At 43.8% G+C, this 14519-nt stretch overlaps 1 protein-coding gene across 2 annotated transcripts; it reads right to left on the bottom strand.

The window, feature by feature from the left end:
- Nucleotides 1–379: 379 nt before the first annotated feature.
- TMEM171 (transmembrane protein 171) lies at nt 380–14511 on the bottom strand. Of its 2 annotated transcripts, none has more exons than XM_042804886.1 (5): nt 14292–14511; nt 8484–8574; nt 7280–8002; nt 5417–5558; nt 380–947 (listed from the first exon to the last, which is right to left on the bottom strand). In XM_042804886.1, exons 3-5 carry the CDS (start codon nt 7908–7910, stop codon nt 719–721), a joined length of 1002 nt encoding a protein of 333 aa, XP_042660820.1. In that variant the 5' UTR covers nt 7911–8002; nt 8484–8574; nt 14292–14511; the 3' UTR covers nt 380–718. The 2 variants fall into 2 exon arrangements, with proteins under 2 accessions (XP_042660820.1, XP_042660819.1); XM_042804885.1 differs by having other exon boundaries at nt 8484–8612.
- Between the last annotated feature and the right edge of the window lie 8 nt (nt 14512–14519).

Consider the following 14519-nt stretch of genomic DNA (forward strand, 5'->3'; position numbering starts at 1 on the left):
ACTCTCATAAAATAAGCACTCCTTGTATAAACCATGGATGATGGTACAGAGCAGTAGCATAATCCCCCTGAAATCAGTCATTACCACAGTGAAACTGTTAGTCTATCCTCAGTGTTGCCTTAGGACTCTTAACTGCTAGCTAAAACCGATTTTCATAAGGATTATACTTACATAAGGACCAGTGGTCTAAACTGAGCTATAGAGTGTTCGTTACCAGACAGAACAAAAAGTAACCATTTAAGTTCCCCGAAACGTATTTGGTCCCAATCTTAAACACTATTTGTGATGCTCTCAGAGTACATATAAAGCAAATAACTTTGCAAACAAGTATTTTCCACAAAAGTAATACAAAAATAGAAATAAAAACACTTTCTAATTATTTCTTTTTTGAAGCTCCAAGATTTAATTAAAATAAGCAAAAAGAGTTGGTCTCAGTGCCTCCGTTATATAAAGGACAACTAAAAACAGAAACTGAAGTTGTAACAGAACAACATGAGCATTTAACATTCTTGCAGTCAACTGAATCCCTTCAGACTACTTGCTCAGAAGCCCAGCAATATCTAATATTTCTTAAAACCCAAGTTCATCATTCATGCTTTTTGGTGAAAAATTAGACACAGACAACATTACTGCTTTTATTACAAAATGTAAATAAATTCATAAATTGTAACTCTCACTGTACAATTTAATTTAAAAATGAAGTCTAGTAAACAGTCCTCTATGAGCTAGTGTCAGATGTGGCTAAGGAAACAGATGAAGAAGATGAAGATGATGATGAAGAGTACTCAGTATTTGTTATTGATGCTTTTTCTTCATATTTTGGAGGTGATTCAGAGGAGAGGTACAACATTGGTAAAATATCTGAAGGTGAGCTGCTTCCAGAAATTGTATATACAGTTTCATAGTCTCTAACAGCAACCATTCTTTCATCATCTGCAAGCTGTGCTCTATAAAACACAAAACTGCATATTAGCATAATTCATTTCTCTACAGTGAGTGAAATTCCACTTGACTTACATAAACATACAGGTATACCCACACTCCCTAAAAAACCCTGAAGCAAAGAACTTGCATAAGCATTAGGATTTCATTCTGTGGGCTATATAATGACTCATACACAAATTCTATTACTTCAGAGGGGAAGGGCAAACAAGCTCCCTTCTGACCTTTCACATCACCAGTCACAGCCTAGCTTATGGGTATTACCTGCTTCTTGCAAGGCTATCTCACACTCTTACTAAATCTTCTGATCCTCAGCTCCTAATGCATCTTACCTTTTGTAGTCTATCACATACACACTGTCCCCTTCCCTTATGAACAACAGTTATTAGACTTAGAATTGCATCGCAAAAATCACAATCCCTAGCCATTTGAGATCTTACAGGAAAGGCAACCTGAAACTTTTATTAAACTTCCCAGCAACCCCTGACAGACATAAGCAGTATCATTCCTGCTCAGAGCTGCAGAAACAGAAGCAACTGGACACAATCAGACTGCTAAGCTCCCAGTGACAGTCAAGGATGGAAGCCAAGTATTTTCTCCGCCCTCTGACCATCATAACTGGATCCCAGTTGGTTGCACTGGCATGGTTCTGGTACCCTGCTCATCTCACCTGGGAGCTGGCCCTCAGCATATTGCTTCAGCTGCTGTCCAAGGAACGAGAAGAACTCGTTCCTCATGACTCACTCCCAGATCTGATTCTTGCTTTTGTGTGTACATCTGTACCCCCACCAATACTGTGTGGGGAGCAGGAATATGGAGCACAGTCATCTCATCTTCAGTGTTGCTACTGGTGTGTGAGAATGTGTGTTTAAGGGGGAGAGAACATACTACAAGACAAATGCTGAAGTGCTATATAACAGGATGCAGCAAAAAAATCAACCACTTCTCGGATCAGACCATGACTCAGTTTTCTACAAGCTCTCTCAGCCAGCACAGCCTCCACCACAGCACTTGATGATGGAACAGAGGGCAATGGACTGAAGAGGCAAATCACATTTGCCTAGTAACCACCCATGGATGAAATAGGTATTGCCTTCCAGCTTTGGGATCTTCAACCACGGCACTATGTCAGGAAGAATGAGGACACGGCCTGTTCTCCACGAAAGGGCTTGGGAACCAATGGGCACTAGTCAAGATGCTGTGGCTGCTATCAAGTGCTGAGCCATGGGAGAGTGAATGAAATACCCAGAGGTGGTATCAAATTCACAGGGTCTCTGTGAGGATCCTGGGGAGCATGGAAGGACAACAGCTAGAGCACCCCCAGCCACAGAATACCAAAGCAGGTACGTCAGGGTTTCTGCATCTAAGGTTGAGGTGTTCTGCCCACTCCACTAGAAATTGCCCCAACAAGCTTGGCTACAAACCGTCTCTTTGTGCACATATGCTCACAAGATAGAGAAGTCCAGACAGGCAATTAACTACAATTGAGTTGATAGGATCACACACAAAGTTTGGAGCACCAGAACTGGACATTCGTGGGTTGCAGCAGTTGATCCAGGTGCAGGGGATTTTGTAGGAGAATGGGTGAAAGAAAGAGGGGTCACCTGGTATTTGCATCAGCAGGGAGAGGCCACAAGTAGCCTGAGGAACAGGCTTTTTTGCCATTCCCATACCACCCTTTGTTTTTCCTTTTTCAGTGCAGAATGTGCTGCGTGCATTCTTTCACACCCTTTGATAATCCACACATTTTACCAAGAGCATGGGCAGGCAGCCCACATCTGAATTCAGGACCTGAAATTACAGGATAGAGAAGACTTGTGACCCTCAGTTTCATACACTGTACTTTTACAGACAGGTGGTACAAGAGTAAGTCTGTCTCTCAGCTGCTTGTAAGGCTACAGCAGAACATGCATGTTCCCGTATTTCTCCCAGTCATCCACTCCAGTCTGGTCTTCTAAATGCATTTACACTGAAACAGTTTTTGAGGGTGCCCTTGGACTGTATTTGAATTGGCTGTCTCAGGCCTACCAGAGGTCCAGGTTTGCACTCGGGGCAAGTAATTTCTCCACACACATCCACTTGCTCTGTATGCACATCTGGGATGTACATGCCAGAAGGGAGTTACAGTGCATGCTGGAGCTGTAGCACAAATAGGCTCAGTGTAGTGCCTAACTCCAGGACCAGCAACAGCTGGTATGAAACACCTTCCAGCTGTGGATATCTTCATCCAGCCCAATAAGAACGCAGAGACTTCATGTAAACACTTCTTTTAGCAGCAGTTTATTTTCTCTCCTGCTTGCTCTGAGTGTCCTTTGATTGCAGTAGTATAGCTCTGAGAGCTCATATATTTCACTTGCAATCTGAGAACAGGCAAAGACTTTCATACTTAACAAAATAAAATGTTTCATCACACAACACTTTGTGCCTGGTCATGAGAGACACTGCCCTCTGAAAAGCATTTTTGCTTGACCAACTCCAACATCTTTGCATCCCCACATCTACCCTTGTCATCCTGAAATGGCAGATGTTTTAGGGCACTGAGTAATCATCAGGTTCTCATCACCTTTGTACAAAAAGTACTCTGTCTCAAACAATTTAAGTTGAAAAACAGAAGACAATGAATTATGTATGTAGCTAGGGTTTATTAGGCATTGCATGCCTCAGCACAAATCATCAACCTCAAGCTGGACCTCAGTCAGTGGGAACCAAACACTGAGTGTTTTCCTCTCCTAGATGGTATGTACATGATCTTTTTTTTTTTTTTGTTTGCAGGCCAGTCCCGCTTTGCACTAGTGAATGTTGCACTAGTAGCAAGAAAGAGTGAGTAGGGGTTTTGATAGAGGTATTTATTCTAAGTTTAAAAAAGGGATTTTGAGAAAAGGCAGGAGGACAGTCTGGCTTTTTGTAATAGTAAGAGAAGGAGGCACCCGCTGTCTCCAACAAAGATGGGGAGAAAATGTTTGGAGCAGGGCACTAGGAAGTAGAAAACAATATTCAGAGCTGTTGATAGTGACTGACTAGAGAACAGAGTGCCTCGCATAGTGGGGCTGAGCCTCCAGAATTCACCAGGTATACTTCAAAGGATGACTAAAAAACCACAGACATGGCTGCACACAGTGTGGTAACAAGAATAAGCACCATTGCTAACACAAGTATCCTCCTCCTGTGGCATTTAGGTCTTTGGACAGGAAGAGGGTTCGTGCTTGTTTACTTCAAAAGGAAGATTAGCACTAGAGTTCTGAAGAAGTACAGACATCAGGCACACAGCTGCGACAGCTGCTCATGGAACATGCTGCTTCACGTGAGTGGAGAAGTCTGGAGTATAGTGAAAGCTATTAGAGCAATGGCCCAACAACTACCATGACTGGACATGGCCAGGCAGGCTGGAGCTCTTGCTGCAGTGATAATGCTTAGGATGCTGCAGATACAGTCTTGTAAACTAAAGTCATCCAATGAAAAAGTCCCACATCACCTACTGACTCACAGATCAAAAAAACAAGCTGACATATGACCTTCCATAAGGTAAAGCCAAGTCAACTCTGTATCATTAGGGGCCTGAAAACAAGCTGGGGGCTCTAGGCTTGTGGTATCTAGCTCTCCTAGACAGATCTAGTTCTGGCTCCTAGTACATGGCCCTTGCAGTGACCTCCTTCACCCTCAAGTTAGCAGCCCACTGGTGGTAACCCACAGGGGATAAATAACCCTGCAAGTTCTTGTGGTGCAGACAACTCTTTGATCAGTCAGTAGCTCTTTCTCCCTCAGCTTGGTGGTGGCAGCACCCTGCAAATCAGTTGTTCTCAATGGATGGAAGAGTGGCTGCATGGGTAAGGTACAACATCTTGAGATGAAGCTGACATTACAACCTTCCTTTTAAGCTCCCTGGAGCATCCTGCTCTTCTCCTGCAATATCAAAGTACCCTTTTATGTGGACACACTGCCACAGCAGGAACCAGGCAGACCAGCATGGCAGGTCTCACTCCTCAAGGCAGGGAGATAAGGGTCACAGGGAGAACACAACAAATTATAATGGTGTTCCCAGGGCCCGTGGATAGGTGTCATGAAGAGCTCATTGCATTGGTTCTACAGAGGCTTCCTAAAATTTGGCAGTGTGGATATCACGCCACTGTGGCACTGCTGTCAGGGGCACCTTCTTTTGGACAATCTGTGGAAGAAATCTAATCTATTTAAATAATGCTAATGATTTAAGACTTTGTCTTCACTTAAGAGGTTCTTTTCAGGCATAATAAACTGGTAAGAATTTAACCCTCAAGAAGGACAGACTGTGGCTTGTGATTCCTCTTTTATACTAGGATATTTTAATGCCTTTTCACATAAGATAGCTGAAATAAGTCAAATGATGCACTAGAAAACTTTGCCTAGTAGAGAGTTAATTCACAGTGATTGTTTAAGAACAGTCTTGGATACCTTGAGAAACATACCAGATCTCCAAAGACACAGAAGAAAACAGTCTTACCCATCACTGAAGATAGAGTGGTATGGTGGAGGATTTTCACTTGTTGGCAAACCACTTGACATAAGACAATGTGTCACAGTTGGTGACACAGGGTCAGCAAAATAAGGAGGTGGTGGAGGTGGGAATACCATTACAGCATCACCTAGGGAAAAAAAACAGCAATTACTACCTCTAAAAAGTTCAGAATCACCGTCTATTCTAACCATACCCTAGAATACTTCCTGACTTTGGAACTACAATATTTGTACTTATCTAGCTTTTGAGACAAAGTGCAGTGATCCCACAGAACTGTTATATTCTGGGCTGTTAAAGTACATCGGCGGGACATTCAAAACCAAAATTAGCCCAAAATAAAGATGCAGCATATTCATAGAGAGAAGATTTCATTTACAAAACACAGCTGGGGAAGGCGAGCGTTCCATCTAGCTAAGAGACCCAAACCTCTTCACTGCCAACTGCCTGCAGAAGCTCCAAGTGCAAAGCACACAGTTACTGTTTAAGTGTAGGTGAGTATTTACATTTCCCCACATATCTAAAATAGGACAGTTTAAGTTTGTCCACATCTACTACAGTGTTATAGCAAAAGTATTCAAGTCATTAACGGTTCTGATGACTGATTCTGTGTGCTTTGACAGTTTCCCTACTAAATTACTCATAGCTGAAGGCACACTACTAACAGTTCCATGGTACTATCAATACATAATTCACTATTAAGTGTACTGTGCAGCATATCTACCGTTTTCAATTCTGTAATTGATGAGTTTCAAATTTTATTTTTATTTTTTAAACCGAATGTTTGTATTAGTCACCAAGTTTGCATTATTTCTATAAACAGTCACAGCTGCCAGGCACCTTTTTTCTTTTGCCATTTGTCTGTAGGGACAGGTCAGGGAGAATCAAAAATATTGAGTAAGGTGGGGGGTGTTTTCTAGCTGACTCACCACTGTTGCAGAATGTCACTATGCCAACCAGACCTCAGCCTTTAGCCTTTCAGTATTACTTTTCCTGATGGAAGTATAAAAGAAATCCACTAATTCTGCTTTCTTGCCTTTAAAGACAATCTGAATTCTTTTCCGCAACCTTTTGATTTATCCTGGTGGCTGGAAAACTGACTTTAAACCCTCATGTCTAAGGGTCACCAGGTTACAGGTGTGTACATTGGTTTAGACAGGCAGAAATAAGAAGTTTTGCATAATGAATTTCAAGTCCAGTCAGCCAGATGACAGTCAAGCAGTACTATGGCTGACTCCTTTCTGAGTTAGAAAATTAGCAGAATAATATATGCATAGAACATATTCACAGGGTATTAAACCCAGTGCTATATGTAGGGAAGCATTCCCTGCTAATATATCACATTTACTCAAATACTGTGCAATTAACAGAGCATCTTGCAATTACATCTCTGTCTGATGGAAGATGTGGCCATGATTAAAAAAACCAAAACAATACACTGCTTATGATTCAGATTCTCCTGTTTAAGAGGTCAGAGCTCAAGGCTAAAATACATGTTAAATACAGTCACAGAAGTTATTAGAACTGTGATTTGTAGTGTCAGCTACACCCTCTGGGAAAAGAAGTGAGATTGGACTTATTTGTATCACATCACATGGCTTCTTTTGCACAGACAGTCAGACCTTTCTTTTTATGCCAAAGGAGAGGTATCTTTCTTTTAGAGAAAGGTAACTGAACTGACCACACAGAAAACATATGAGCCAAAGCAACATTTTTCTGTTTTGGCTGGTTTGACATGCCCGAACTGACATGCTTAGAGCTCAAATGAGTGATATTCAGAGCTAAATCATTAGTGGGGAAAAAAACGCTCTACTAACTCTCAAATGTAAAGTTCACACATTATTTACCCACCTACTGTAACCTGAAAAGATTCAGAGCTCTGAGGATGTTCTTCATTTTCGCAAGATTCTTGGTTGAGATTTAAGTTTTGTTTCTTTTTAACATGAGCTATCACGAAGAAACACAACCCAGTGAGCACAATCAAAGGTCCCATGATTTGAAGTGACAGGAATCCACAGCCCTGGAGGTCCACATCAGAACTGCTGGTGTAGTTGAGCTGTATGCCGTGCCAGCCCGGTCTGCAGCCAGGAACCCAAATGCCCAGGATGCTAATTAGCATTCCACTAGTTAAAAACAGGAATCCAAATATGAGAAACTGGGCAAACTGACAGCTCCCATGACAAAAAACAAAACTGTACACCTGCTCATTTTGCAACTGTCTTTGTCTGATATACAGCCTGGCCCTTGATCGTGCCAGTAAAACACAGACGAGTCCAGTTACAGCCAGCACAGGCCCAGCTGCCTTAAGGACCTCGTTACAGTCACTGAAGGTTCCAGATGGGCACGACTGAAGAATAAAGACTGAAAGCAGGAATCCAGCACAGAGCAACACAGCTCCAAATACAAAAAGGAAAAAAATAAGTTTCCCATGTTGTCCATTATTTCCTTCACCTCCTGGTGCAGGAACAGCCACTGGATACATTACAACAGAATCTCCTCAAGCAGATGAGTTGGGTTTTTTTTTGTGGGTATTTTTTTCCTGTTAGCATTAAGTGGCAGAAAACTACAGGAGATCTGTGAACATGAAAATACATGAATCAAAAGAAGAAAAAAAAAAAAAACACAGTGGGACTAACTTCCTGATAATGTTTACTTCTGCATTCGCTACTCAGCCTATACGGTACACTCTTGGTGCATATTCGGTTTTATAGTACATCCGTTATGGATAAAGGGCCTAATCAAGTCTGCTGCTATAGAATACTGATGAAAACACAGAATTTGCTTTACAGTTAGACTGAAAATTGGCGCTGTAATTGGTGCTGCACAGCTAAATGAGTTATTTATTTTATATACATTGTTATCATCAAGGAGACATTATTTTCAAAGGCTGAATCTTGGGAACAAGGACAGGCTAGCTTTCCCCTTGAAAACAGAGAGCTATGGCGAAATTTCAGTAGTGAATGGCAGGAAGTGACAGCTCTTGAGAGAAAGAACCTTAATGTAAACGAGTATTGATGACTATTAGGACTTTTTACCAAGTAAATCTAATACATACCTTTTCAAAGTATGTAAGCCTTGCTTCTCCTTCCCCAGGCAATAAAGACTTTTCTGCTTCTTTCCTTGAATCAGCTTCCTGTCCTACACAGCTGCAAGAGCACATACACAGAGGATTTTTGGTTCTGTTCTAAAAAGACAAAAAAATAAAAAAAGTGCCATACTAAAGACCATGCACTTCAAGTCTCACTGATGCCATAGTTAGAGCTGGTAAACATACTGCTCCCACACTTCCTTTCAACTTCCGCTACTCCTGAGTCCTTTGTTTGTACTCCAAGAAAGCTTTAAAAAGAAATATAACAAAGGTTGCTCCCCGAGGGCTTCTGAGCCCACAGGAGTCTAGATTCAGAAGTAAAACACTAGAAACCAGAAACTAGTGCTGAGGCTGGTAGGAGTCCATATGGTAGTATGGATGACATCTGTTGGATGTGGACAAACTGGGGCAGGGAAAGCCTGACTGAAAGTTAGGACAGAGTGCCATCCAGTGAGCTCTAGAAAAAATAAATACTACTTCTGGCATTACCCACAAGGATGTTTGTGCTGCTCTGACATTTTGACCTACAGGGCTCAGATGGACACCTGTATTCCATACCATGCTGACTAGCAACCATGGAGAACCTGGTCCAAGTGGCTACCATCCATCAAAAGCAAACCTGAACTCCAGAGGAATTTCAGACAATGGAAAACAGCAAGTCTGGATGGACCATGAGGAAGCTGCCCCCTACCAAGTGTAGGAAGTACTTAAGTATGCTCATATCACAGTGTTTTAAGACTGCCCTCTTCCCCTCACCAGTCTCCTATGACAGACAACTTCATCTAGGACTTGGATATGTCAGAAAGGATATAAAGGGACTGGAGAAGTTTGTCACAGATTGAAGCAGGGAATCGGATTAGTTACTGCTGTTTGTTAAGTTAACCTTCAGACTTTCCTCTACCACCTTCCACTGCCCTGCTACTTAATTCAGATGACTAGAAGCTAAAAGTCAAGTTAGACTGACTCCTCCTTACATATGCCTCAACAACAGTTACTCCTCAAGAAAAACAAAGTAGTATGTGATTTCTGGAAGCAAGCTGTTGAACATGTGTCAGCCACAACAAGCTCCACGTCACTCCCCAGTAACTGCAGTGCCCCACTGGGATAAAAACAAAACACAACCATAAAACCCGCTAGTCACTCAAATACATAATTATCTGTCTGCAATGCAAGGCAATCTATTGAGTCACTTTACTTAGCCACTTGTAAGAGTAGGACCCAATTAAAGAATCAGCTGAACAGATACAGTTATTAGGTGAAGTTCTTAGATGCTTTACTGCTGAATGTCAAATCAGATCCCCAGCAGCATGGGAGAAGGCAGGCAGAGAGCAGCAGGCAGGTAAAAGGCACAATAAACACAAGACTTGATGAGCAAGGAAACAGGCTGCACCACACTGCAAGAAGGCCACTGCAGGAAGCAACAAAGCCTGGCAGCTGGCTACCTTGAATAGCAAACTGAGGGACCTCCCCTAACGCACCCCATTACTGTGGTCAGTTAATTTGTAAACTATGTCTGTTAAATGTTTCTTCACTGTTCTGAATTCAGTCTGTCCCTCTAAGATTGCTTTGAAAAACAGCCGAGACTCCCTTGGTAGAAGAGTCACAGCCTCACTCTGGGGGAAAAAAGTTTATAAAGACCACTGACGATGGGACAGTATGTCATGAAAAAGAAATTAAAGAAATTCTGATAGATTTAAATCTGAAGACCCTTAGCTAAGCACACTTTCAATACTGCACGAGCTAGTCAGTCTGAAGGCTCTACTTCTGAGCAGAGAAAATGGATTCAGTAGGTCCTTCCTCAATTTCACTGCTCTTTCCTAAGTTAATAAAACTGTGTGTCATAACTGCATATGCTCCTTCGTGTTTAGAATTTTTCCCTATTTTCATAATTTATCTGAGGTGGCTCAGATTTACTGACCTACCAATAAATGCACAAAACCAAGTAAAGGGCCTCAGAAGTGCAAAAAAAACCTCGAACAATCCAGCAAAGCCCAGTTTCAGACACAACTGTTTTGAGATACTTTTCTGCTAAGGCACATTAACCACTGTAACACCAATACACTATAATTAGACAGAACATTGAATCCTTTCTTTGCAGTTCCCTCTAGGGAAGACAACATGGACATAAGTACAAGTAAATGAGGACAAAAGGAAATAATGTGAAGGAGAATATATAAATTCAAACATTTAGCCCTTAAAAAGAAAAATCTAGAAATTTGTTCTCATTAACACAGCGCCTGCTTCTCTTCCACCAATCTCGTTGTTATGAGATGAAGTTAAAACACACTTTAGAAATTAAGCATGTGCATATTTTCTTAATTCTTTCAGGCCACAAAAGAAGGAACATTCAGAACAGTCTGTTGTGGCTTTGAAGATGAGAGCCACAGATTTTAGGCTGCAAAATCCAAGGGAGGACTATTATTCATTTACGCTACCACCAAATTTTAATAGAAAACCCAATGCAAGATTAAGCTTTATTTATTGTGTTTCAAGAAAAAGTATTGCAAGAAAGAAGCAAGCCTTATGTTGACTATGTGCTTGAAATACTTCCATTAGATTTTCTCCCTTCATATTGATCCCAAGTCTGAGAGTAGACATGGAAATGCCAGGTCAGAAACTGCTAGAACAAAATCCAGGAGTGCAGAGGCAGTTAAGTATGAGGGAAAAGGGAACTGGAAACATAGCTTGTAAAGGAAGTCTGTTTATGAGCTTAACTTAAGTGATACAGTGCTTTACCCTTTTGTAAGTCTGGCCCATGCCAGGTATATAGAACAGGAAATAATATCACAATTTCTTGTAATTTTTCTACGTAATACTTGTATTACAACTTTCACATTATGGACAACTTCAATAATTTCAGAATACAAGTTTTAATGATGAAACTGGGACTTTCTGCTTTCTATTTGAACCTTCAGAATTCATATTGTCCAAGATTTCCACTGCAAACACCAGGGCTAATAAATTTACTTCCCCTTACTCATATGAAATTTGATAGCCTCATGCAGTAATATGAATTCAGGAACTGAGGATTAAAAGAAAAAAAGCACTAGAAGAATTAAAACACTGCTGTCCTGTTTTATGTTTCCCAGAGTATGCTCTGTTCCTGCCGTTTTGCTTGCAAAAGCACCCAAATCATTTCATGCAGAAGGATCAGGTTTAGCCTGTGTTATTTCAAGGACTACAATACCCTGTCAGTTGTAGTCCATGATGGAAACCCCATTAGAAGTCACAAGCCATCTTTTTCAAGAGTTTTCCGTTTAAGTGTTTTGACCCATACTTTCAATTTTTGAACTGCTACTGGGAAGTCACAACTGCGCGATTTTTTTTTTTGTTCTGTCTTGGTGTTTTTGTTTGTTTCTTTGTTTTTAAGTTTTTTTTTTTTTTTTCTTTCCAGGTTTCAAATTAAACCATGACTCCTGATAGGCCAAGCTACCTGGAAGTAAAAGTCCTCTCAACTTCATTCAGTTTAACTTCCAAGTCAAAACACGAATGGCTCTCCACTTCCTCTCACTGCCTACATCTAATTTCTTCCTCCACTCACCTCTGCCTCAGTACCTATGCCGTTTTCTGTTCTTTATCATATCACAGTTTCCTCCCTGGATTGCTCTATGTACTTGACATTCAGCAGAACTCACCCATGAGCACAGCTGGTTAAACTAAAGTAAATCAGAGTTTGCCACCTTCATCCCCACACTCTTCCCTCCCCATGGTGTTTTTAATTACTTGTATGAAGAGCCAGGGGGAAATGCCCTGACAGGATGTACTTTCAGTTTTCTGCTTTCAAGCAACATTAAGACTACAAGCACTAACAAGTTTTGAGATGTCAAATAGGTCCAATTTGACCTCTTGAGTATGCAGTCTCTAATTAGTGCCTGACAGTGCTCTCAGCTCACAGAGCACACAACTCCAATATCCTAGGAGGAGGACTTCCAAGATTTATAGGCTATGTAAAAAGATTCCTAAGCAGGGTGCACATGCCAGAGAAAGAAACTCTGCCCATACGGGTTGACAAAATGATTGTGTCAGCTCACAGTAGAAGGGTAACGCTATGCTGTTACTTATAACTATTGCAAGTGGGATGGGAGTTAATGTCTGGAGAAGTGCTGGAAAGCAGATGCAGTAGGAATTTCCAGAAAATTGAATGAATCATGCCAGTGTGCCAGGGATCTTTCTCACCACAAACTGGCACAGTCAGGGATTCTGACCTGTGCCAGACAGAACTGCACTCCATGAAGAAGCTGGCAACTATGGTCCCTGTGGGCTACAAAATAAAAACAGCTGGAGTAAAAGCTGGTTCACAAATGTTGCCCACTCACTTTGGCAGGGAAGAGAGTCCGAATGCCATGGTTGGATGTGATGACACCAAAAGGGTGTCTGGACACAGAGAAAAGCTTGCAAAGCAAAGTCTGGTAATCCATTGGTTGGGTGCCATGAAAGCAACTAAGACAGCACCTAGATTCAACAATGGGCTATGAGGAGTCCCATGCATGTGGGTGTTACGCTTTTTATATAAGACACTGGTGGCACACAAGCTGGGACAGAGCAATTCCTATTTTCTGGAGTACCTGCAGGGAGACTACGGAGAAGGTAGATAGACACAGCTAAAGCCAGAGCTGACTTTCTTCAAACAGCCAACAGAATTTCTGGCAAGTTCTGTGAAGGTCTGTCTCATTGGGCTCATGCACCTCAAAGCATCAAAAGGCACAGGCAAAGAGACTTGTAGATCTTTGAGAGGCTATGACTGTGACCATCAGGAAGATGTAGGACTGCAAAAGCCTCCTGAAGCCTTTTTGTCCCAGTTTCTTGAGTGGCATTAAGCCACAGATAACTCATGGACAAGCAATTAAGTTCCACTCCATCTGGGAAAAGTAGCCTCCCACGGCATACACCTCCTCATGCACCAGCCTGTCAGACATGCTCTAAGTCACCAAGTCTTCCAAGTCACACTGAGATCTTCCACAGGACGGACCATGCCCTGAAAGCACAGCTCCCACGCACCATGCTGGAGTGAGGAGCAGGGCAGGGCAGCCTGTCCACCACCTCCCTAGGAGGGAGAAGCATCTGACCCATATGGGGCCAGCCCACCACCCCAGTGAGAGCCTCCTCACCAGTGCCCCTCCCGCCATCCGCCACCAGCAGCATCTGGAGCATTATGTCAACAGAATAATTTGTAGAGGCCCCTTCACAGACTCCCCACCCTCTCACAGTGATGGCCTAACAGTCCCTGTGGGGAAGCTGTATGCGAAGCAGTGGGCTCTACACGGAAGAGGTAAAGAGGCTTTGCTTTCCCCAGGGCGTTGATGCCCTGGGTAACTGACACGCAAGGGCACAGCCTTAGCCCCCACCCTTGAGGGGAGCAAAAAAAACATGGCAAGGAGAGCAGCCGCGCTGGCGGCAGGGACCGAAGACACGGCACAAGCCCAAACCTCCCCGCCCGCCGCGGCCTCGTCCCTGGGGGCAGCCGGAGGTCGAGCCGCCCGCCTCCCGTCAGAAACCCTGCCCGCCGCGGTGCCCCCCCCCCTCCTCACACCGGCGCTTTCAGGCTTTCCCCTCTCCCCCGGAGGAGCGCCCGCCATTTTCGCGCCCGCCCGGTCGCTTTCTCCGCGCCGCGGCGGGGGCTGTGCCGGCCCCGGCGGCCAGGGGAAGCGCCTCGCCATGGCGGCGCGGCCCCCGCGGGGCCCGGGCCAGCCGGCGGCCGCGCCGCGGGGCGGGGGCAGAACGGAGCAGGTGCGGGAGAGGGTCCGCGACGAAGGGCTGCTAGCGCCCGCCCCTTACCTGCCCGCGGCGCGAAGAACTGCCGCGGCGCGGCGGGCGCCGCTATTTAAGCACCTGCGCCCTGCAGCGAGCACCTGGGCGGCGGCGGCGGCGGCGGCGGCGCGGGATTGATCCGGGCCGGGCCGAGCCCAGGGGCCCCAGGGGCGCGGCGGTGGCTGCAGCAGCACCGCCTCCCCCGCTGCCGAGTGCCCCGCCCGGCGGCGGCCTCGGCCGGCCGGCATCGCCCCT

This window comes from Tyto alba, unplaced genomic scaffold, assembly GCF_018691265.1.
Source record: "Tyto alba isolate M040663 unplaced genomic scaffold, T.alba_DEE_v4.0 Super-Scaffold_42, whole genome shotgun sequence".
Classification (NCBI taxonomy): domain Eukaryota; kingdom Metazoa; phylum Chordata; class Aves; order Strigiformes; family Tytonidae; genus Tyto; species Tyto alba.

What these genes read in the sequence shown, in the direction of transcription:
- TMEM171 (XM_042804886.1), bottom strand. Translation starts at nt 7,910, where the DNA reads ATGTATCCAGTGGCTGTTCCTGCACCAGGAGGTGAAGGAAATAATGGA. An exon ending in ATCTTTTCAGGTTACAGTAG is followed by an intron (nt 5,559 to 7,279) that starts GTGGGTAAATAA and finishes TTTTTTCCCTAG; the next exon opens with GTGATGCTGTAATGGTATTC. An exon ending in CACTCTATCTTCAGTGATGG is followed by an intron (nt 948 to 5,416) that starts GTAAGACTGTTT and finishes TGTGTTTTATAG; the next exon opens with AGCACAGCTTGCAGATGATG.